Source organism: Simochromis diagramma, unplaced genomic scaffold, assembly GCF_900408965.1.
Source record: "Simochromis diagramma unplaced genomic scaffold, fSimDia1.1 OVJJ01000304.1, whole genome shotgun sequence".
In the NCBI taxonomy this organism is placed as follows: Eukaryota; Metazoa; Chordata; class Actinopteri; order Cichliformes; family Cichlidae; genus Simochromis; species Simochromis diagramma.
This window is the reverse complement of record NW_024387030.1, coordinates 1,134,218-1,159,146: the sequence shown is the minus strand read 5'-3', so window position 1 is coordinate 1,159,146 and position 24,929 is coordinate 1,134,218. Positions and strand designations below refer to the sequence as shown.

The following is a 24,929-nucleotide window of genomic DNA, read 5'->3' as shown; positions in this document are numbered from 1 at the left end:
ACATTGCAATATAAAGTGCCTTGAGGCAACTCCTGTGGTGATTTGTCTCTGTATAAATAAAATTGAATTGAGTTGGGTTCCTGCTTTGTTTTTATGGTTATTCTGTTGATGTGTTTTAGTTTTTGTGTTGTTTGGGGATATTAAACTCCAGTATTTGAAGTTGTCAACTTGACCTAATTACAGTTCCAACATGCTTCATATCTAATTATTTCATTTCCTGTTATACTTTGACCGTTTTCCCCTGTGTCTCTCTGTCTGATTATCCTCACCTGTGTCTTGTTCCCCTCCTCTTTCTAACCTATAATTGGCTTGGATTAGTGATTTTTTTTTTTTTTTGTTAAACAAATATTCTGCTTTCTGTGTTTGTATTTGGCTCCTAACTTCTACATTCAACCTGATGTTTTCTGATGTTGTGTTTTGGGTCCTTGTCTTGGTTTTCTAATTCTGGGTTATGAGGTAGATTTTATTATACAGACTGAAACACCCTCTGTTTCCTTAGTGTGTCTGTGTCTGTTTATTCGTCCAGTCTCATTTTTCCTTTGGTTATTTCTTGATTTACTTGTTTTACTGTGTGTAGTTGTGTCCGCCTTTTGCCTCCTTTGTGATTGTTTCCCTCTGTGTCATGTTTCACTATTATTCTGTGTATTTTTAATCATTGTTCTTTGTAGATAACCTACTATGTATATGTATATATATAAGTGTATACCTACTTTTTTCCAGGACCCTCTAAACATTAAACATTCTTTGAAAAGAAATTAGTTCCATTTGTAGCTTTTCTCAACTTTTGTATATTCAGCTTCATTAAATTTATCTTTACTAGGGCACTTCTTTTTTCTGTTTAACTAATTTATGTCTTTTTGATGTGGTTTTTCCCCACTTTTATTTTCACTTCTGTTTCTTTGTTCTATTCTGGAGTCATCAAAGAGAAATGGTAAAAATAAAATACTTTTTATTATTGATTTACATATTTAAATTTAAACATGAATACCATCAGTCACATTACTAATGTTACATCTGTTATACAATGTGTAAAATGTTTTCCAGAACCTCAATAAGCGTTCAAGAAATGTAGTGAACACGGGAGCAAAAGTTTCCAGAAACCATCAAGCATCAAATCTACTGCATGAAAACTCTTATTTCTTTATGTCTAATAAAGATATTTGTAAGTAGAGCTCATCCTGTGTGCGAGTCATGTGTCATACATGATATGAAGCACATTTAATGCTGGCATTATTACCAAAAAGCACATTTCTTCACATAATTGGGATACATGAAACATCAAAATTATATCACATTCTGGGTCACAATTAAACTTACAACTCACAACAAAAGTAATGTTTGTGTCATGTATGATCTAAAGCTGCCTGTTCAGCTGTTTGGTTCTAATTTCTCTTTACTGAAACGAGGAGAACATCAGTTCAGCAGGATGTTGGAAAATCTTATGGGTCATTTGGAAGGGTTGTGGTGTTACTAAATGACTAAATGTGCTATTAAAATGTACTTTAATGCACTGATAACAGCATTGCAGTACATTATTTCCTTACTTGATACTGAATAAATGTAACTGTGCATCAGTCTTTAGTAAAATAGTCTTCATTTTAACTCTCAATCAACTCGTCTATTACTATTTTCACTGCAAAGAGGAGTTGCACAAATAAAATGACATTTTATTTAGACAATCCTATGATTTTTCTCACAAAACCAATTTTCTTTGTTTCAATAACACTAGAAAAATATGTATGTAAGTATATGTAATATACTTTTAAGCAGATTATGTATCATTTAACACCGAACTATGAAATGGTGACTCAATAATACTTTGATCACCGACAAATTACAGTGAAATTATCACAGTCAGGAGGTTTGTTTTTCATCTTTTGTTACTCCCGGGCTCAAACTCAATCTGCGTGTTAATGTGTTATATGATTCTTTCAGCAGAAACACTCAAAATTCCCAGATTACTAAAATATCTAAAAATAATAATGGTCAAAATTGAACTCGTAAATATGACATTATTACCAACAAGTCACAAACTACAATAAAATCAAAGCCTATAACGATAAAATAAGAAGAAGGTGGAAAAAATCATGGCAAGAAATAGTTCTATGGTCAAAAATATCACAAAGGCACATATAAATATAAGGCTGGGGTCATAAATGACTCCACACAGGTCACCTGAAGGCTAAAGAAACAAAAATCACAGAAAAGGATTCTTGACGGAGACAAAACTACAACAAAGTCTTCACCTTTGGGGCTCCTCCTCCCTGATGACCACACTGTCTGAAACCCAGTAATGGTTACTGCTTTTTTCCAGCATTTCTTTTTCTGGTGATGTTGGGATCCTTTAAAGGAATGTTGGCACAAGTGCAGATGCTGAGGGGGCTTCTAAAGAACACTGAGGATCAGATGATGACTCTGTGGCAGCGCTCACAGTTCTGATGAATCTCGCTGAAGTTGGACGGTCGCTGGGCCAGATCCATGAGGTCAGCCTCTGGGTAAGCAGCTGCTGGTTGGAGCAAATGTGCCACTCCAGTTCTGTAACATCAGTGCTTTTAACTCGAGGGATACGACACCAGTATCGTCGATCAACACATGGCGACACAGGTCGGTAATCGTGCCCGAAGACCTTCTCAACGCGATAGTGGACGTATGCAGTGCGATACTCCGTGAAGACTCTGAGAGGCCAGGAGAACGTGAGGAAGGAGGCAAACCAGAAGACGTAGTGGGACAGATACCAAGGGTGGTGCTTTGGGTCACAGAGCACCAAGACATACTCCTTCAGGTCATTGTTCTTCAGATTCATGTCTTCTCTGGCTTCCATGTAGTCATCCAGGCCCTCGTTGTCGGTGAAAAACCTCGCCCTTTGTGTGAGATAAGAATTCTCGGACTCTACGTTGGCGAAACTGAAGCACTTGGTGAAGCGCATCTTTGTAAGCACAGACTTCTCCAAGCCCAGCAGCTGTTTGGAAACATCTTTGACACCACAGTGGCTGTAGTCAAATTCTGCTTCTGCCACGTGGGTGTCGAGGCGCTCATGGTAAACCTGGGTGCAAGTATAACGGCGGTAGCGCGTGACTTGTCGAGTTCGGCGCACATAGTGATAGCTGAAGGCCTTCCACCAGATGCAGGGCTTAGCCTGCTGCATCTTCTTGATGTGCTCATAGATGCCCTCCACGTCCATTTTGTGCAGCAACTCATTCTTCACATGACAGTGCCAGCACTCCAACAGGTAGACTAAATAGAGCATGCCCAGTAGGGCCAAGGGGATGTAGATGTAGCCATCAGAACAGGGGCTGTCATGGTACATCTTGGATTTTCCTTTTAAGGCACTGTCGAAGGTGAAACGGGTCACTTTGGTGATGTGACACCAAACCATGGCTCCCATGCAGCCATACATGAGAACGGACAGGAGGAAGCATTTCCAGAAACTCTCCCGACATAAGGACTTGCTTAGAGATTGCTTCAGCGGTCTTTGCTGTTGAGTGAAAGCACACATAAGAAGAAACATTTTAAAAACTGATCAGGACATATTTATAATCCTATAACCACATAAACTCTTAGTATCCACAATCTCATGGTGTATTGTACAAGTCCTCAGGTCCCGTGGACAAAATTCAGCATTTTGCAAATACTAATCCAGCCTGCATTATGCAACTTTGGAAGGAGAAGGTTTGCTTTTTTAAAGAACAGTTTGTATTTTCATTCAGACTGCACAACATTGCAGAGTTTAGGACTGAAATGCGGGATTATGAGTCTGGCAGATGTAAAACCTACTTTTACTCCAGGCATGGTAGGCAAACTTCAAAAGTCCAAAGTTCAAACAAACTTAACAACAGTCTGGCCAGAGTAATGCAATGGTATCTTACAGGGTAAAAACACTAATCAGGGCTAATCAGGGGAAGTGAGCACAGCTGGGGGGGAAACTGGGCACATGTTAACAGAATCTAGATAACGAGGTAAGAAAAATAAAGGCGATTTTATTTATATAGCACAGAAAATACAGGAAAAAAACAGAAATCCTTGTAGGTTTACAATTCATTAAGGCAGTGAAAACAATGAGATATAATTTTTTTTAAAAGCCAATCAAAATTAAGCAAAAAAACAAACTTCAGCGTGGTCCTGTGTGAATAGTAAAGGTAAAGAAAAACTAAAAAGCAAGGCACAAAAGCCAAGAAGAATAGACTTGGCAAAAATATACAAGAGGATGAAGAGGAAGTCTGGAACAAGCAAAGACTCAAACATGACTCTAAACACAAACTAGAAAAGAATGAAATTGGCCACAGAGGCGTTACTACAGTAAAACACAATAATCCTACAATGTAAGAAAAAAAAACAGAGATTAATAATGAAGAATTCAAAGTTCAAAAAACTCTAAACTTCATGTTTCAAATGAGGAACATGACAAGTATTTCTATATGTACTTGCTGTAAAGACAAGTTTCATGGTATGGAGGACAAAAATGGCTCAATTTGAGTAGTAAAACTATGATTTAAAGTTAACATACATAAAAGCAGACATTAATTTGGTTGAAGAGAACAGACATTAATATGCTGTCAGTTGTTTTGTAATTCTTTTCGTAAAAAACAAAATAGGAAATTAAAAGTATTCACGTTTACCCTTTTTGATCTACATTTTCTCTCATTTCCTTTATTTCTATATCTCAAAAAGAATTCATAAAAACGAGAAGCTGTGAGAAAACATTACTTAAAACATGTTTTGAATAAAATGAACAAATTAATAAATAAAATTGAAACTTAAGTGGAAAACTAAATAAACAGGAGGATAAGCAGAGTGAATCGCCACTGCCTCACGCACTCCCGTGTCCAAGTTTACACCGATGACACCTGTCAGATCATCCACCTGCAGCGTGTCACAGCACGCACAGCACGCGCACGGACACAATAAAAATCAGCAACACAGAGAGAGTAAGAAAAAAGAAAAAGAAAAAAAAGGATTGCCAGAAAATTCTACCTCCTCTCTGGTGTCCTCCTCGAAAACGGTGGTGGTGCTGCTTTCACTCGCTGTCGCAGCCGATGGTGGAGAAGACATGGTGCTGGGCAGCTACTGGTAGTGATGACAGGGCGTGAAGGAGGAGGAAGAGCGAGAGATTTCACCACCTTTGCTCCACAGCGACCCTCAAATGAGACTCGTCACATCTGCTGTCGTTTAGAGGCATTTACAGGCCAAAAAAGAGCATCTGTACCTTCCAGCTGCTGGGAAACGGGTTAAGACAAGAAAAACAATACGCGAGGGTGTTTCTATGGGAAATCCCGCATCCTGCTTTCTACGGTTCAGCTGTCAGTGCCGCAGTAACATGATGGGAGATATTAGCTGGTCGTCGTTACTGAAGGAGCGTGCCCTGCCCCTCGGGGCCCGCTGGGTGCGCAGGAGGCGGCCGCAGAGCTGGCGGGGTCGCTGTCCATGGTGCTGACTGAGGTAGACTGAGGTACCGGGAGATGCTGTTGCATAAATCACTTAAAGGGAAAGTCCGACCATAAGCGAGTCTTAAAATGTGCAGCTCCGCTGATTTTCAATGCAGGGAAGGAAAAACAGAGATTTTCGCTTTAACTGAGTAATCACTTAAAGGTTCCTTGTCGATGTGCCGGCTCATCCGCTTGGTCAAGGTGTCATGGTCCCAGGGTTTTGTTCCATATTCATGACTTTTCATTTCAGTGCCGTTGTGGAGGATTTTTTATTTTTTTATTTTTTTATTTTTTTTAAAGTTTTTGGATTCATGGATTCAGGGTTTTTAGTCACGGTCTTGGGCTTTTGTGTTGTTTGAGAGTTTTTCATTCTTAATACATTTGAGTTCTTTTTTTAAAAACTCATTTTTTAAATTTATTATCATTCTGCTAGTGAGTTTAAGACATCATCAAGTCTTTGTTTCCTGTTTTTAACTTTATGATTTTCCAGTTTTGTTATATTGGGTTTTGATCCTGTGAATTTCAGATTTCTGTGTTTTTGTTTTCCACCATTATAACAAAGCTCGTTTTGTCTTCTCCCTGTGTAGGTCTGTATGGTGTTTTCCTGCCATGTTCCCTCCTGAAATAGTTCATTAATATTTAGAATGTTTGTTTCATGTCTCCTTGTTTGGTTATTTCCTTTTTTCATATTGATAGTTTCCTCTTCTCGCTTCTTTTGGGTTTTATTTCCTCCTCTTCTGTTTCTATTCCCTGATCAGCCCTCTGGATATTTATAGTCATGTTTTCATCTTTATTAAAGAGTCTGTTACATCAGCAAAAGTATAAAACCCACAAAAACACAAAGCCACAAAAAAGTTTTAGGTTTCTTCAATTTGTGGATTTTTGTTAATTATTTTATTATTTAATATTTATTTTTTGGTTGAAACTTTCAGCTTATTTCAGTTAGGATTCTGCTTTAGGTTACTTATTTTAGACTCTTAATTTTCTTAACATTTCCTTTGTGTTTAGTTACCTCCTGTGTTATTTTTGACAGTCATGTTTCTTTGTGTCTGGAAACTCTAGAAGTTTTCCTGCTGAACAGTGAAGTACAAAGAGTTGGTAAAAGATACATTTTTACTGATTTGCCTGTTTAATTTTAAACATGAATTCCACCAGTAACATCAGTTATGTTGCAAATGATATATTATGTCAAATGTTTTCAAAAATCTTGATAAGTCCAAAATAAATCTAGTTAACAAGGGTTTCCAGAAACTGTCAAGCATAAAACCTGCAGTATGAAAATGCATTTAACTATTATAAAGGCTTTTATATTTACAGTTCACTGTATTTGTGTGAATCTGGTCTCAGAGATGATATGAAGCACATTCAATCTAGAAATGAATGCAAAATCTTTACAAACAGAAAAGACCTTTTCATTCATGAAAGACTCCATGAAATATCAAAATCATGTCAGATTCTAGGGCACAAATAAACTCACAATTTAAAAAATACAATTTACTTCTCAGAAACTCTCTAAATCCCAGAGCAGTGAGTAAAATTGTTTATCAGCTGTTTGGTTTAAATCTGCACTGAAACACATGAAGCACATGTCGGAAAATTGTGGAACATTTTTGAAGGGCTGTTCATCCATCCATTTTATTCTGCTCATATTCGATTCGAAGGCATGTGGGGTCCCTGGACAGGTCGCCAGTCTGCCGCAGGGCTAAGACAGAGACATAGAACCATCTTCACTATCACGCCTACAGTCAATAACCCACAGAGACTCGGGGAGAACACGCAAAGAAAGGCCACAGGGTGGATTCAAACAAAGCATCAATCTCTACTAAAACTTTCTTTTAATCCTCAACAATCACTTTTTCCATTTTCAATGCAAAAAGGAGTTAAAAATGAAATTGTATGAACAAAATCACATTTAATTGGACAATCCTTCTTTGTTTCTTCACACAAAACATCTGTTCTCTGTCAGTAAACCAGAAAACTTTTAAAACTTAAGATTTGTTTGATAGAATCATATGTGGACAGGTTGTTACTTTCAACAAGTTGTAATGAAATAAACGCCAATAAATTCCCAATTGCAATAAAATAAACGTCTGTAGTGTTCAATGTCTGTACATATATTAACTCTATCCAGTTTAGTTTCCTAGTTGCCCATAAACAGCTGTGAAAAGTAGTACAAGAAGTCAAATCCAAAATATTTGTGGTCAAAAATATCCTGAAGGCACATGTAAATATGAGGCTGGGATCATGAATGACTCCACGTCACGTGAAGAAACAGAAGTCACTGAAAGGGATTCAGGGTGGAGGCAAAGCTGTAAGACAATCTTCTTCCTCAGGACTGCTCCTCCCTGATGTGCCCACGGTGTGAAATCCCACGCTGTTCACTGCTTTTCCCAGGGTCTCCTTTTCTGGTGACGAAGGGAACCCTAAAAGGAAAAGTAAATAAGGGTTATGAGTGCATGAAAATCTCTTCATGATCAGATATATTCCATAACCTTTCAGTCTGACTTCATACATGTTAATAAAAGAGGATAAAGCTTTATTTAAAATTGTTTCTGATGATGCACTCAGCTACTTACGGAGTACATGTTGGAGAGGTTGTTGAAAAGCACTTGGCCTGCGCTCACTTTGTTCCTCACTCCTCTCACGGTCCCATTCTTGCTGCAGATATTGATCCGCTTGTTGCTAAACAGCATCTCTCTCTTGGCACTGGCGTACAAAAGCAGGTCATCGGGTTCACAGCCGTTCTCGTCCGCGGCTGCTTCCACCACCAAACCGTTCAGGTGGCGGTTGGCCTCGCTGGTGGGGAGAGAGCCACCCTGCTGCTCTGCCTCTGGGCTGCTGGTCGAGTCAGACTCCACCGAGTCCTCCACCGAGTCCTCCACCGAGCTGCACCAGGCTCTCTCATCCTTGAACACCTCCGCCAAGACCCGGCCACTGTTGGCAGACGCTACTCTAAACCTGACTGTTTTCCCAGCCTTCTCGTTCTCCTGTTTCAGTTTTGGCCTCTCCATTGAAATACAAGAATGTCTCACATGTTTTACATCCCATTCAGAAAAGCCAGACGCGCTCTCTCAGTGCTGCGCAATTATCAAACAATAATATCCTCATTGATGTGTCAAAATGAGCTGAGTACAAAAACTAGACACCCAAATGGTTAATAATTAATGAGCTTCTGCCATGGTAACCGCTAAAACAGGTAAACAGTAAACTGATATTACCATGTTCAATAAATAATCAAGGTTAGTTTTCAAACAGCTACAGAAGTGTGTGATCCTTTATGGTCCACTGGGCCAGCAACAAGGATGAATTACCCAGGAAACACCAGACAACCTCCGGTGACCTTATCTGTGGCCCCCGTTTTGTTTGTCTGACCCCGAGGTTATCACGAGAGCGCAGACTCGAAAACCAAAGTAGGCAGATTGTTCTTTTCTGTGTTGGCCACTTTATTATATGCATCTGTTCAACTGCTCACAAATATCCAATCAGCTAATCACATGGCAGCAGCTCAGTGCATTTAGGCATGTAGACATGATCAAGATGAAGAAAGAACAAATGGCATGACGGCTGGTGGTTCTCCAGAGAGCCTCTCCGCTGGAACCTCAGTAAGCTCACTCTTTCAATTCATCTCATAAATATTTTCTTGGAAAAATCTGGACCACTAGGATTAACCCCTGTCTCCTCTCTCTCCCTACACCTGGAAAAGGACCACTGTATTGTAACTCACGCTTCCACTGATACAAGTCAGCAGTGGGAGTCATGACAAATCATGACATGCTCATAAATACACTGTGTGTCCTTTCAGTCAGTGTGGAAGGTTATTGCTTTGTATTTTGGTTCTTGTTGTGATAGCTTGTTTTGTTGTGTTTCTTTGTTTTCAGTTTCAGTGTTGTTTGCCTTTTAGTTACTTCGTGTTTTATTTTGAAGGTTGACTTTTCCTTTGTGTCTTGTCCTAGTTTTATTTCCAACTTTTTGCAACCTCTGCACTTTGCAGCAGGCTAATTTATTTGTCAGAGTAAAACACAGTAGGTTCAGTTAAGTCACACAAAGTAATGAACAGAGCCAGAGGCAAAACTTTAAGCCTTACCACCATCAAGTTAGCTAGTGGGTACTTAACTGATCTCCTTGACCTGTATAACCCAAAAAGAGCACAAAGATCCTCCAGCCAACTGCTCCTAATACAACCAAGGTCTCGTTTAAAAGCCAGAGGTGACCGTGCCTTTGCTATTCCTGCATCTAGACTCTGGAATAATCTCCTAGTTGATATCCGTACATCGGAATCTATTCAATTGTTTCAATTGTAAAAGCCCACCTGTTCAACTTAGCTTTTGAAGCAAATTAGTTTGACTTTCACTTGGCCTGCACTACACCATGTAATTGTACATTTTAATTGCAATTGTACTATTTGTTTCTTGTTTCTGCCCGCTTTGCAGTATTATTGTGAAGCACTTTGATCTACACTAATCTTTTAAAATGTGCTATAGAAATAAACTGATTTGATTTGAAGATGGTGAGGTTTTTTTTATGTTATGTTATTATTAAATAAGATGGGAAGCTATCCACAGAGACCAGGATTAGTTTTTTTTATTATTATTATTATTGGTATTCGGCTGTAATCATGTTTATATCGACTACAAAGTTGATTATTTTAGAATTAGAATCTGTGGCGATTCACCGACTTTTCGAGCCAGCCTCAAGTGACCACAACAGGAACTGCAGTTTTATTTTATTTTTCTGAGAATGTAGCTGCTTGTCTTTAAACTATCAATGGTAACAAAATTCTCATCTTTGCCTCTGAAAGCCTCTCTGGCAGGTTGTTTTTATACCTAACCATGTTTTTCATCAATCAGGTGTTTGTGAGGGTTTTGTTTTTTGTTTTGCTTTTTTTATTGTACTAAACAACTTTCCAGTCATTTAAGTGTTGCTAGGATCAAAGGAAAATAAGTACTAGTTGAGTTCTTCTCCATTCTTCTCATGCAACTCATTAGCGAGTGCATTTCCTAATGTTGATCCTAATGCAAGGATCGGGCAAATTCGTGGCCAAATAAAATATACGGATCATAAAGTTCCCTCTAAATGTCGATCCGCCAGCCTGTAATTCCACCCCGCTCCTGTAGATGGCAGGAAGCGCCCGCTGCTGGCGCACAGCAAGAGGAGGAAGAAGCAGACCTCACACGTGTTCCTGCACCAGAGTGTCAACATGGGCAAAAGAAAACAAAATAAGCAGTTTCTAACTACTTTATCCAAAAAACAGAAGAAGCACTTGAAGGAGTTTGGAGAGGAACATCCTTTTCACGATGTGTAAGCAGAACGACAGCAACTTCCGGTCTGGTTTAAAGGAAGAAGCTGCTTTATATTAGCAAGGCTGCTAATTTCTAGTTTTTCATTCCATTTTTTAAATGTAACTGTAGTTTTTCCCGTATTATCTCGGTGTAAAGTACAAACAGAAATGTAGCAAACAGCTTAAATTTACTTTTTCTAAGGAGGGCAATGTGCTGATGTTTACCTGATGATATGGATTTTTAATATTAGAAACTATCAGTGAGTTAAGCCCCTAGTAAAGCCGAAACAAGAGAAGAAGAATGGCGCATTTTAAGGGGACACTTTAACACTTTAACTTCAGTAAGAACCGTTTCTTCTGCCCTGGGGAAAGTGACGCAGGTACGCCGGAGAGGCAACAACAGCACAACGTCGCTTCTAATACCTCCTGGCTGATCGTTCTATAGGTTTGCATTTGGTGGTACTTTTTTCTACTGGTAGCTCAGGAGATGGGCTGTTACACAAGGAGAGCTGGACAGAGCCACAGAAAGGCATCGGCACCGGTACAGCACTGCTATCTGCTCCTCTGTGTGATTAGAAACTGGTGGAGCACCGCTAAAGCTCTAAATGATGACCTCGTTTATTTTCTGCCTAAACTGTGAATAAGACTCCATGCGGACGGCAGGAGGAGCTCACATCTTGTAGGAGCTGTCAGACTGCTGTTTTTACTAGGGGTGCAACGATACACAAAATTCACGGTTCGGTTCGGTTCGATACTTTGGTGTCACGGTTCGATATTTTTTCGATACCAAAAAAATGTTCATGCCTTTTTAATTTGTCATTTATTAAAATTATAAATATATATTTTAACTCAAAAGTACAGTTTTTAAATTTAACCCTAACCCTTGTGCGTGTTTTTTATTTTGACAGCGAATGCGCACCTGCGGACCACTTATGTGCAGCCCTGGTTATTTAGCTCATCATATTGCAGCCACAGAAATTATTTTGTCCATGAAACCATAAAGCTGCACTTTCTTTTTGCCTTATAGTCTGATTTGTCATAACTTCTCCGTTTTGCGGTAAGCTTTTCTTTGGCTGTCACTTCTTCACCCTGACCTGTCTTATTTGGCTCAGCAGAACTGAATATAATCCTGCTTTTACACGCTCACTCACATAAGCTCAGCGATTCTCTGCGCGATCAACCTCTCACATGTTTAAGCTTGCTGCGGGAGATTTCACTTGTCATGTTTGCATAGTAAGCTAACGATTAATAAGACAATGTCAGAGGAATTGGTGCACAAATTATCATCACTCACAGTTCAGTGCTGTTGCTCTCTATACACAGTTCGCACGATTGCAAAGTGAAAGCAAAAAAACAAGCGCAAATTCAAACGCGATTTCAATATGTCACATATTGACAGTGGCTCACCAATGCCAATGACATAATTACCCAGCTACATTTCTGAAAGAATGCAAAAGCATTGACATATATTTTTCCTTCCTACAATAGCCCGACGGGCAGGGAAGAGATAGATTTTGGTAGCCCGACTGAAAAAATCGCTAGCCCCGGGACGTCGGGCTAGCAATATTGCAAGCCCTGTATCTGATTGAGGAATCACTCATCTTTGGAAAAGAGAGTTTATTACAGAGAAATGTCTCTTTCCAAAATAAAAGCTATACTATACGCTTCTTCTGGGCTATATTCTCAGCAGCATAAGGAGAATCATGTGCTAACAGCTGTCTAAATGACTCGGCTAAAGTTAGTAGCATGCTTGTTGTTTTTGTCTTTGCACTAGGATGATGTCGGCGTAAATGTGCAGTCATATTCGTTGTGTTCCCACTAGTGCTTTCAAGTTGATCTCGTTGAAATGACCTTAACGCCACAACACGGCAAATCTCCGTTAACGAGCTACCGCCGATCGCCCCGTGCATGGGGCTAGACGGCCAACACGTTAACGAGCTAACTGCGCTAACACACTAGTTCCCACCCATGTAATTGAGATGGCACATGGCACATCCAACATACTGTTTTACTTTAGTCCATGACTCGCTTACCTTCAGGGTCATACGTCACATGAAAACCAAAATAATTCCAAACGCCAGATCTGAATGTTGCAAGTAGAGCTTAACTTCTGTCTTGCTAGCTTGCCCTGCGCTCTTCCTTCTGACTATGCTGTCTGTGTTGAGCGCTCAGTGGATCTGCACTCGACAGTGCAGCCTAGGCGGAGTAGTCGAACGCAGATTCACTGAGCGCTCAACACAGACAGCATCGTCAGAAGGAAAGTTGATAAAATAAATTACAAATGTTGTATTGTTCGATACATATGCGTACCGAACCGAAAGCACTGTATCGAACGGTTCAATATCGATACGAATATCGTTGCACCCCTAGTTTTTACATGTAATTCTGAAAGCCATCCAGTGGGTTGAATTCTATCCTTTGGTGGGTCAGCTCTGGTGCCATCTCTGATCTACATATGCAGTGGTGCAGGCCAAAAGAACAATGCGTTAATATATATATATAATAAACTGCACTTACTGGTTACAATAAGTGGCAGATTATTAATCATTGTTGTAAAACTAGTACAAAGCTTTACTTTGTCCTAATAATTTCAATATTTTTACAAATATGTTTTCTGAGCAGCTTCATTTAATTTTCTCTCTCTTTTTCTCTCTGTCTTTTTTTTTTTTACAGAGTTAATGAAAGACCTGAAAAAACTCAAGTAATGGAACTGGTGAGTAGAAAGTCCTAAACAGTTTAGTGCTGTAAAAAGTGTGTGGCTTGTCAAAGTCTACTTTTCCTCCCCGACTTCCTGTATATGATTCTATAAATACAGTTTGGAAAAATAATTCTGTTTCATTTTTTGCCTTTGTTTTTCCTTTTTTACATTGTATCGCACTGTAATGCTTTACTTAAAGTATGTAATAATAGGTGGTATTTATTGTTTTGGCTCCTCTAATACATGAAATTGAAAAATGTCTTATTTTATCAGTTTGGGCTCGTTTTTACCAACGCTGCTGTCAGACTTGTTTTAAAACTTAATGTCTTGTGTGAGTGTCTCCCAATAAAGCCTCGATTATACTTTCCACATTGATGAGTCCTCTCAGGTTAGACTGATTTAAGTTTTATCGTAACACGGCAAGCCCGAGGGTCCGTGCGGACGGCTGCATGCCTGCCTGTTTTTTGTGATCAGCTATGCATGCGCTCCAGGTGGTGGTCTTCAAAGAAGTGTAACAGGAAAGACCACGGAACAAAATCAAAGCTTTTTAGTACTGATCCCCAAAGGGTGGGCTAGGGCCCCCCTGGTGGGCTGCCTAAGGAACTGTAGGTGGGCCAGAGTAATAACAGAAATTCAGTTTGAAATTACTTACTAGTATGTTCAGTTACAGACTTGTATAAATGTATTTATTTATATAAAAAGGGAAACAAAACTGGTAGTATGAGGTGGTAGTTTGTGACATTACTGTGACCTAAATTTAGTAAATAAGTAAGTTTGTGTCCCAGTGGCAGGTGGGTCACTTGCGTTAGTGTTCGCATATGACTGTATAACCTAAAACCTGTGTGGTTTATGGGTTCTGAGTACATGTTTTAATGAAATACAATATTTCTGTTGCATTTTTAACAAGAGTAAGTGGGCTGCACACTCTTGACTTGGGGAGTGGCTGCTTTAGCCTAAGGTTTACATTGTTAATTTGTCATTCCAAGCATCTCAGGTCATCTGAAGTAATGAACAAGTAATGTCGTGTATCAAATTACCTTCTTCAGACAGTAAAGTGAGTAAATAAATAGTTACTTTTAAAATAATTAATCTGTAATATACTTTTTTTAATATCTATGACACCCCATCCTTGCATAAACCATCACATTTGATCCAGTTTTGAGGTTAGATTTAGGTTCAGTATTCACTATTATACACAAAGCGATGATGCCACATTCAGTGAACAGCAATAATTGTGAACAGCATCAACACAGCGATAATAAATGGATTCATGAGCTACCTTTTTTAATTTTTAGCCGTCAAGTCCAGAACAATCTGAGTCAGAGGCCGATGAGCTGGAACCAGAAGAAGAAGAGGAGGAACCAGAGCAGAAAACAGCCTATCAGAAACTTCTTTCAACTCTCAGCCAACCAAGAGGTGAAGCTCAGAGCGAAGAGGAGGACAGCACAGATGATGATGAGGAGGAGGAGGAGGAGGAAGAAGAGGAGGAGCTTCTTGGTGAAGGTGAGCTGTTTGTTTCCAGAGCTCTTTATTTCAACAACCACTTTGGATTTCACTGAATGTGTTTGTGTTTTTTCCATCTCAGATGAGATTGATGCTGAGGAGGGAAGTGAGGGTGGTGATGAAGATGAAAAGGGAGAAGGAGAACCTGCAGATGGAGAGGAAGCTTTGATGGAAGCAGGAGATGGGGAGGATGACAGGAAGGAGCCGGGAGATGAGTTTGTAGACAAAGAGCATGAGTCCCAGTTCTGTCTGGAGACCAACTTCACGGGAAAAGGGGAACAGGAGGAAACACGGGACGAAGATAGAAAAGGTACTTAAAGGGTTGGAGGGGAAAAAAGATCTCCTGAATTCTTTAGCAGAATTATTTAGTATCTTAAAAAACAGATTTTTAAATGTTTTCTTGTACATTTGTTTTATCAGCTCTAGATACGAGTATGGTGTGTCTTATAGTTTTGCTCTTTGTTTACAGACATGTTTGTCCAGCATTTGGACACAGAGCTTGACGAAGAGGACGTGCAGAAGATAACATCGGGCTGCAAATCAAAGACTCAGATTACGGTACACCAGTCTCATTAAATACATCTTCATTAAAGGAGACTTCTAATGCTCATCGACAGCTGCATTTTTTTAGTCGTAGAGTAGCTTTATGTTGCTGATCCTTGGTGCAGCCCCTCATTTTATATTCCTCTGTCTGACAAAAACCGTGTTAGCCCCTTCTCCTTTAAGCCCCCCCCCCCCCCAAACTTTCTTCTGATTGGTTCCACCTCTAAAACATAGGGTTTGATTAGCAAGGAGGGGTGGACTTTATGTGCTTTTAGTCCCAAGCCATGTGCCTAAGGTGATTGTGTTAAGAGTATTTGTGCTCAGTGACATCACACGGAGCCATAAGTAAAATATGAAGCCTAAAACTGAGGTTCTGGCTCACAGGAGCAACTTGCACATGTTCTGGGCATGTTTAATATTGGCATCCATTATTGTATACGTGTATATATATCACATAAAAGAAGTAAAAGCATGATAGGTCATAAAATCTGAATCAGAAATGCTTTATTAATCCCAGAGGAAGTTGTGTGGTCTCAGTTGCTCCATGACAATAAGAACATTAACAAACAAATTAAAATACAAATAATACGTTAAAGAATAGCTCTAATACAAATAACTCTAATATATAAATATCCAGAAATATTCCCAAGAATTGGAATATAAAAGTTGAAATTGAAGTGCCGCTCTTATCATATTACAAAACGTAAAGTTTCAGTCTTTGCCTTTCTCTTTCTTAGTGGCCAAAGCTGGGAACTCTGCTTTGCACCAATCCCCTGGAGAAGTTTGGCCCTATCGGCCCCCAGACAGACACAAACCTCCCAGTTTTCCATAAACTTGTGGAGACACGCTGGAGGGATCTGAACCAGACGTTCAATCATAAAGGGCAGGCCGAAGAGATCAGCCCTCTCCAGCTGGAGTTGCTGGCCCTAATGGGCTCCTATAAAGATCTGTACTACCCGGAGACATGCCCTGTCAAGCAGGGACCACATGTGCGCAGTGCATATTGCCTCCATGTGCTTAACCATGTACTGAAGGCTAATTCTCAGGTCCTGGCTCATAACTCACAGTTGAAAGAGCAGAAGAGTCGGACTAAAGCCGGAGCCGAGCCACAGGATGAACTCCGAGACCAAGGACTCACCAGGCCAAAAGTAATCCACAGAAATGTTCATTTATTCTTCTTTTTGTTCTTGTTCTTTTTACTTACATATCAGTATTGCTGAGTATCTGCTAACCTGCTGTCATCGCCCTGATGAATCTGTCAGGTCCTGATCCTCGTTCCATTTCGGGGAAGCGCGCTGCAGGTCGTCCATACGCTCATCAGCCTGCTGGAGACTAAAGGCAAGAAAGTGATGGTGAGCAACAAGAAGAAGTTCAAGGAAGAATTTGGAGAGGACGAGGATGAGAAGCCGCCCAATTTGCAGAGACCAGACGACTATAACGCTATCTTTACAGGCAACGTGGACGATCACTTCAGGATAGGTACGCTCTGAAAAAAGAACCCTAGCTTCTTTAAAAACCCGAGTTTGTCTCTTTGACCTTCTCCTGCTCTGTCCTCTCCAGGTGTCTCCATTTTGAAGGGCAGCATGCGCCTCTATGCCCCCTTCTACTCATCCGACATCATCATCACGTCTCCTCTGGGCCTTCGCACTGTGCTGGGAGCAGAAGGAGAACGCAAGAGAGACTTTGATTTCTTGTCCTCTATCGAGCTGCTAGTGGTGGATCAGGCAGACGTCTTCCTCATGCAGAACTGGGAGCATGTGCTGGTAAGAACGTAGCGCCCTCTGCTGTCTAGGAAGCAATTTTGGGCATAAACAACAAACGTGTTTGCATTTTAAATGCAAACATGAGATGAAAGCTTCATTTAAGACTCATTCTGACCAGATTTACTTCACTCATGCTTTTACTGCTACCTGCTGTACTCATTTATCACAATCAAAGTCCAAAGTGCATTTGAGTTATTATTATTATTATTATTATTATTATTATTATTACTGCTGCAATTTAAATCCCATCCAGAGTGATGAAATGTACTTTTTAATCTTAGTTGGAAAATTATCTTGCTTTATCCTGTTTCTTATCCGCGCAGTGTAATAATTAAACTTCAGTGTGATAATGGAGGAAGTTCATTATGTTTTTTTACAGATTTGATGGAAACAGAAAGCTTACAGACCTAATTGAGTGATTATAAAGGAAACAAAAGCCATTACGAGCAGAGGCGGAGCCAGACATTTGAAACACCCGGGGCTTAGCCCTAAAGGGTAGTATGCATGTGGGATTTTTTTTTTTTTTGGGGGGGGGGTTAGAAATGACTGAAAGATTAATTGGCTCTGTTTTGAGTTTTGTTCAAAAAAGAATGACTTCATATAGGGAAGAATATATATCACATGTGCAGGACACCTTAAACTAGTTTTTTAATTAAGCAGCAAGACAGAACAAAATCAGGGCTGTATCAAGACATGAGGACTAAACCCCAATTCAACCAGACCAAGAACTGATCCGGAATTAAAACAGGACTACAACAGTTCAAAATCAGGACTACTGAGGATTTAACCAAGACAGAACCAGAATCAGAACTAGATGATAGTAGCACTAAAAATCATCATAGACCTGCACTACACTTATTTTTTTAATTCTACCAAAGTCCACTATTTACATTGAGAAAAGTTTATATAATTGTTTAGCCTTGTTGTGCAAACAAGCCTGCATAACTTAATATAGAGTTTGAAAAATACCAAACCTAAAAAGAAACACTAGGTACGAGATACATGAGGACCTATGATACGGTGATACTTTTGGTAAACAACCATTTGACTAACATGTGTGTCTCACCTGCTCTTGTTCCATCTCTGTTCTGTCCTCATTCTCCCTCTCCCTCTCTGTTCCTCTCTCTCCCTCTCTGTTCCTCTCTCTCCCTCTCTGTTCCTCTCTCTCCCTCTCTGTTCCTCTCTCTCCCTCTCTGTTCCTCTCTCTCCCTCTTTGTGCTGACAATCATCAAATATACAGTTGAAACCAGATATTTATGTACTCTTCAGATAAAAACACAAACACTTTTTTATTGTAACATCAAATCAGACTAAATGTTTATTTTTTTAGATTGATAAATATAAAAAACATATTTGTTAACTTTAAGAGTAAAGAGAGAAACTATCTGTATTTCTTAATTGTAAATGGCACCAAATTGTATTCAAAATTGAGCCACACTTATGGAGCTCCACAATTCTGTTCCTGGTGTTTTGGTTGACATCTCTTGATGTTCCCATGTCACAGAAACAGGCTCTGTGTTTTGCCTTATATGCATCCACAGGTGTGCCACCAGTTTACTCACATGGACTCTACTAACCTATCAGAAGCTTCTTCAGCTCAGAATGGAATCCTCTGGAGTTTCTTATTAATTAACAATAAACTTAGTGTACATGTACTCCTACATTTGATGAAAGTGATAAAAATAGACAGCTCTGTCTCTCTTTATTCTGACATTTAACTAATTCAAAATATATTTCAATATTTATCTAAAACAAAAGTTTACTCTAAATTGATGTTGTACAGTAAAAATGTTTTATATTTTCTCCCTAAAGTGTAAATATCTGGTTTAAACTGTGAATATCCTGCTGTGTACTGAAATCCCTCTTATTTTGCATAGAAATATACTGAACAACATACAAAGCATAATATATAAGATAACATTTACCTGAGTTTTTTCTTTGAAAGAAGCCTCTAATGTCCATTCTTATATTTCAGTACATAACTGAAACCGATTTAGTCGGGGAGGGTAACAACTGAAAATATGAAATAAACACACGTAAGCTAAGACTCTCTAAAAAAAATAGCATTTGTTCGGCTTTTCATTTCGCCATTTGTTGATTCACTTGAAGAGCAAGTAACGTAATATTGGTCAAGTGATCAGTTTGATATCAATCTTTCGTGATTCACCGTCATATTTACATTATTTGTATGGTATGAATGATTTCCTTTGGTACCTGGTCGAACTTAGGCTCTCCTTAGTATGGCTGGCTCCGTTTCTCCAACAGCGGACTCACAGGCAGCAGCTGTCCCGCCCCCTGGCTCCGTCGCTTAGTGCCTGAGCTCGGATCATACCAATATCAGGGGGGATTCACGCACAGTCGTAAATTCCCACAGTGTGCACTATGTGCTTCGAATATTGTGTGTACTTTTTGTTTTATACAGTTGTCAGCCAGACATCTAACTATGAAAAAATTACACTCCAAAAGACCCCGGGCTTCTGACAAAACAACCCGGGCTTAAGCCCAGTAAGCCACCCCCACGCTCCGCCCCTGATTACGAGAATGCCAACCTGTAGAATAATTCATGAGCTGAGTTAAGCTTTCTTTTAAGCCTTTATGTAGGGATAGGCGTCAACATTATTTAGTATTTACTAAGACCTTTTCACCCGTTCTTAAGCATAACTTCCCCTGCACCCTCACTTTAAATCAGTATGTATAGCTGTTATAAAGTTATGACATGTTAGCTTTATACAAGCCCTGATTTTCATTTTAATGCTTTTAATGTGTTCTTCACTTCTGTTTATTAGTGTCTGGCACATAGTAGCATAGTAATTCCGGAAATGGTTGAAAAAAGTTTTGCTTTTAATTTAATGACTAGTCGAGCATTCAAACATGGTGACTGTCCTTAGTATTTAACATTTTAACAAGTTGGTACCATTAAAACTATGTTGGATCAGCTATTAGCAGATGCTGCTTACAAAGTACTCTGGATGTAATAACAATAATAATCATTCATTCATCATCCTTCCTCTAAATGTATTTTTTCAGATCTGATTTAAATGAATAGCAGGAAAATTCTGAGCTTTTATCTTCCATAATTCCTCATAATGTTATTATTTCCTTCCTTTTGTTTTTCCCCGTTATGGTCACCAGCATGTGATGAAGCACATGAACCTGCAGCCGCTGGACTCCCACGGTGTCGACTTTTCCAGAGTGAGGATGTGGAATCTGAACAACTGGGCCCGACACTACAGGCAGACGCTGGTTTTCAGCTCCATTCAGGACCCACAGATCAACAACATCCTCACCAAGCACTGCGCCAACTACCGCGGGCAGGTAGGCCACACTTCACACTTTACTATTGCTGAGAGAGAGAGGTGGTGGATGTAAACCCTTTATCGTGTAACATTTTCAGAACAAGGCTCGGAAATATCTGCAGGTTCATATTGATTTGGTTTTAACTAAGGTGCTAATTCTTTTGTTTCCTTTGTGTGTTTTTTGGCTCAGATTGTCATAAAGAACATACCAAAAACTGGTTCCATCTGCCAGGTCTTGGTCCAGCTGCCTCATGTCTTCCAGATGTTTTCCTCCGCCAGCTTCATCGACCACGATGCTCGGTAAAGTCCAGCGTGTACCTTCACCCTAAACTGTCTCCTGACATCAGTGCTCTTTTTTTCTCTCTCACAGCATTCTACGATATAGTTCCTGGCAGCTGATTGGTTGTTTTCTCCGATTTTGTGTATAGGTTTCAGTTCTTTATAGACAAAGTGCTGCCGCAGTACAAGGATTCGGTTATGTCACACACTCTGATCTACATCCCGTCTTACTTCGACTACGTTCGGCTGCGTAACTACATGAAGAAAGAGGAGATGAACTTTGCCAGCGTCTGCGAGTACTCCAGCAAATCCGAGGTGTCCCGAGCACGCCACTTTTTCCAAAAGGGGGAGAAACAGTTCATGCTCTTTACGGAGCGCTTTCACTTCTACAAGAGGTCAGTTCTTTGTAATGCCCTGTCATGTGGGCCTTTTCCATAGTAAATCAAACAAATCTGAAGAAAAAAAACCCACCTGACCACCTCTGAGTCATCTGATTTATTTTGTACAATAACTTTGGTATGTTAAATATGGTGGGAATTTCCTAAGTTAAAGACCCTCAGGGTGCAAAGGGTGGTCAAAATGTAGCTTTGTTTAATCTGCATGTTTTCCGGGGCCTTAAAAAGACATTTAAGATCTGGTTTGGATTTTTTATTTGTTTGTTTGTTTTTTTCAAACAGCAACCAAATAAATTTTATACCCACTCAAAGTGTCACAATCTAAAGCCAAAAAAACATCCCTGTTGTGGGAGTTTCAATAACAAGACTGTACCAGCTTTTACCAATTGGTCTCTTATTACCTGTTCAGTTTGTAACACTTTTCTTTTGGCTTTACTAAACTTTAGAGATTCAACTGTAAGAGAACTTATAACCGTCGCTTCTGTCGGCTGTGAAGGCTTTAAAGGCACTAATCTTTAGAGTTAACGTCACCAGATAACTGATATATTTGTAATCCATTTTATTGCACTCACCTGATAGCTGCATATGACAAGTTGCCAAGAGAGAAACTGTGGTACTGTATGATGAAGTCACAAGTGGCAGAGAAGTATGTGAGCCTGGTACAGGGCATGAATGTGGGGGTGGGATTGCATCAGGGATCATCTCTGAGCCCCCTGTTGTTTGCATTGGCGATGAACAGGTTGACAGACGGGGTCAAGCATGAGTCTCTGCAGATTGTGATGTTTGCAGATGACAGGACAGAATGTGTGTGTGAATAAGGGGGAGATTTTGGAAGTTTTCTAGTCTGTTCTGGGGGAGACAGGTGAAGAGGTGAACAGGCAGATTTTAAATACCTGATAGAAGAATAGCAGACAGAGTGAAAGGAAAGTTTTACAAGATGGTAGTGAGAGCTGCTATGATGTGTGGTTTGTGAGGTGGTGGTACTGACAAAAAGACAGGAGGCTGAGCTGAAGATGGTAGGATTTTCATTGGGAGTGACCTGGACAAGAGTGGAAATAAGTAATCTGAGGGACAGCTCAGTTTGAAAACAACGTTAGAGAGCCAATGCTGAGCTTGTTTGGAAATGTGAAGAGAAAGAATATGAGATATATTCGACAAAGGATGGAGAAGCCAGGCAGGAGGCAAAGAGGAAGACCTCGAGAAGAATTGTGAATAAAGTGAAGGAGGACATGCAGAGGTTTGGTGTAACAGAGGATTCTTGGGCTGGGCTGAAATGGAGCCAGATTATCTGCTGTGGTAACCTCTTAGGGGAGCAGTCAGAAGAAGAATTGTAGTACTGTCAGGTGTTTTCATCTTGTTGTTGCTTTGATGCTTCTTTTCTTTCTTTTTTTTGTAATTTAGAGCACATAAATGTCTAATCATGGAATAACTCCTAAATATTTCAAAAGAAAAGATGAAGGAATTTTTCTGCTAGATTTATCCAACTAATTTCCTCCTTGTTTAGAATTACTGCAACGTAAAAAAAAAGAGCCTTGCATTCATGGCTTATCCCAGCCGATCCGAAATGAAAATTATTTAAAGTAAAGGTTGCAGCTACTCCAACAGTTATTACTAAGCAAATTCAGTTACATTAAATCCTTGAATGCACTTTGATCAATTAATACAGCTCACGATCTCAATTTAGGAAGCTTATATAAATCTATGCTCTCAAGGTAACACCTTGATAAGATTTTATTACACCAGCGTGATAGTGTAATCCGTTCGGCGTGATAGTTCAGCTGGGGGTTAAACAGGCTGTTGAAAAGTCAAATCGCATCAGCAATGCATGTACTTATAATGTTTCTTGTTATAGAAACTGGTTTAGTATATCCTCTGCTGTAGGAGATAATAAAGGACAGTTTATATCAGTTCTATCCTCTCGCTTAAAGAAAATAATCACTCGGCTTTAGCCAGTTTCTTGTCCCATTAATTTGCTCCCCTTGATCCGTTTTAAAGAGCTCTGGAAGACTATTGGACCAATCGTTCAGACCACTGTTTAAAATAAATAGGCCGTTCAGACTGATGTTAATAAGCTGTGGTACTCCTGCCGATGAAAACACAAATCCTAATGCTTTGGTTTTCTCTAATTTTAGACTTATTTAAAAACTGCCATATATACCTAAAGTTTTAGAGAAAACTGTACTTTTAAAACGGCAGTTCTTTTTAGGCACTCACAGTATTTTGGAAGTTTTCTAGTCTGTTCTGAAAATCATCCATGTTTTTGTGAATTGCATGACTTCACTATTATTGTGCTTTTAAATCTTACTGATGCTTCTGACGCTGTGAACCACACAAGTCTCATGTCCCGTGTAGAACACTAAGGCATCGAGGGTGGTTTAAACACAGAGAACCTTCTCGGCTCGTCTTGGTGACCGACTTCTTCCTCAGCCACTCTTGCATGTGGAGTCCAATGTGGGTTTAATTCTTGGGCCAATTCTCTTCTCTCTTTATTTTTTCCCTATGGGACTAATTGCAGATGACACCGTAATTTATGTGCCAATAAAGAGAAACTATGTCAGCTCCCTTAAAGCACTGCTGGTGGCTCTAAGCTTCTTCTTTTTTTTTTCTTTTTCTTTTTTAAACGAATGTCTTAGTCATGCTTTTATAAAGCACCTGGACTACTTTAATGCACTTTCCGTTGCCTTTAGCAACACTTCAATTGCTCGTCCGTAGTTAGTCAGGTTTTTTGTTTTTTAAACCTTTGAAAGATCAGCACCAACTTGGTATCCAAGCTGCTGACTATTCATTTTAATAGAATCTTATTACTAAATCTTACTAGTCTAACCCAGGTTGCTTCCCTCAGTTTGGCTTCTTTCTAGGTAAAACTGTTTCACTGCTTTTTTTCATCACTGGACCAGGCCTTTATCTTCTCAAGGCCATTCAAATGTGTGTTGAAGTTTATCCAACCAGTCTACATGTGTTTTGTGGACTTTAAGGGAACTGGCCTATTATTGCAGGGAATTTGGTCCTTGTATTACCATAGCTTGGTTTGCATCAGCATCAGAAATCCAGCTTGCAGATTGGATGACAGTCAGCTCCTCCAAGTATAAAGCCAGGGTTTTTAGCTGGAAAAAACATGAGAAGATGATGGACCATGTTGTCCTTGGTTTAAAAGAGTCTGATCTCTGACATGCTTCTTTTAGGTACACAATCAAAGGGATCCAGAACCTGATATTTTACGGATTGCCCTCCTTCCCACACTTCTATAGCGAGGTGTGTAACATGCTGGCAACAGCAACTCAGGGGGAGGAGGCCAGCTGGACCTGCACGGCACTCTACTCGCGCTACGACGCTCACAAACTGGCCGCCATCACCGGAGCACAGCGAGCAGGACAGATGCTGAACTCCAACAAGGCTGTTCACCTCTTTGTCACGGGAGGGGAAGACAAAAATGTGTGATGACACTGGATGAATATGAAAAGGACCACTGGAGTAAATTGAGCATAGGTGTTTACCATGCTTAATAATCAGGAAAGTTTCCAAATGCACCAGAAAACATGTTTATTGGCTTTGTTTTATGGTCTCCTGCAACAACATTCCTTTCATTTGTAAAGAGATTATTAACTTGTCACTGATAAGAAGAGTTGGATGTTTATTATTAAAAACTTTCCTTATCTTTTACTTGATTAAAGTTCATGCGTAGCAAAATGTGACCTAACACGGCCATGAAGTGCCAAAATAATTGCATAATAGTTTTCATGAGGTGATAATG

At 39.6% G+C, this 24,929-nt stretch overlaps 2 protein-coding genes across 3 annotated transcripts; one reads left to right on the top strand and one right to left on the bottom strand.

Annotated features, from left to right (window-relative positions):
* Positions 1-619: 619 nt before the first annotated feature.
* On the bottom strand, positions 620-5,124 carry LOC120740499 (transmembrane protein 151B-like). Its single transcript, XM_040042902.1, has 2 exons — positions 4,972-5,124; positions 620-3,475 (listed from the first exon to the last, which is right to left on the bottom strand). The coding sequence occupies exons 1-2, from the start codon at positions 5,047-5,049 to the stop codon at positions 2,345-2,347; spliced, it is 1,209 nt and encodes a 402-aa protein (XP_039898836.1). The 5' UTR covers positions 5,050-5,124; the 3' UTR covers positions 620-2,344.
* A 5,414-nt stretch (positions 5,125-10,538) lies between these two features.
* On the top strand, positions 10,539-24,838 carry utp25 (UTP25 small subunit processor component). Of its 2 annotated transcripts, none has more exons than XM_040042813.1 (12): positions 10,539-10,721; positions 13,375-13,414; positions 14,695-14,902; positions 14,985-15,212; positions 15,372-15,460; positions 16,183-16,593; positions 16,708-16,924; positions 17,006-17,208; positions 20,341-20,523; positions 20,695-20,804; positions 20,933-21,178; positions 24,361-24,838. In XM_040042813.1, exons 1-12 carry the CDS (start codon positions 10,621-10,623, stop codon positions 24,614-24,616), a joined length of 2,292 nt encoding a protein of 763 aa, XP_039898747.1. In that variant the 5' UTR covers positions 10,539-10,620; the 3' UTR covers positions 24,617-24,838. The 2 variants fall into 2 exon arrangements, with proteins under 2 accessions (XP_039898747.1, XP_039898748.1); XM_040042814.1 differs by lacking the exon at positions 10,539-10,721 and adding an exon at positions 10,755-11,242.
* Positions 24,839-24,929: the final 91 nt, after the last annotated feature.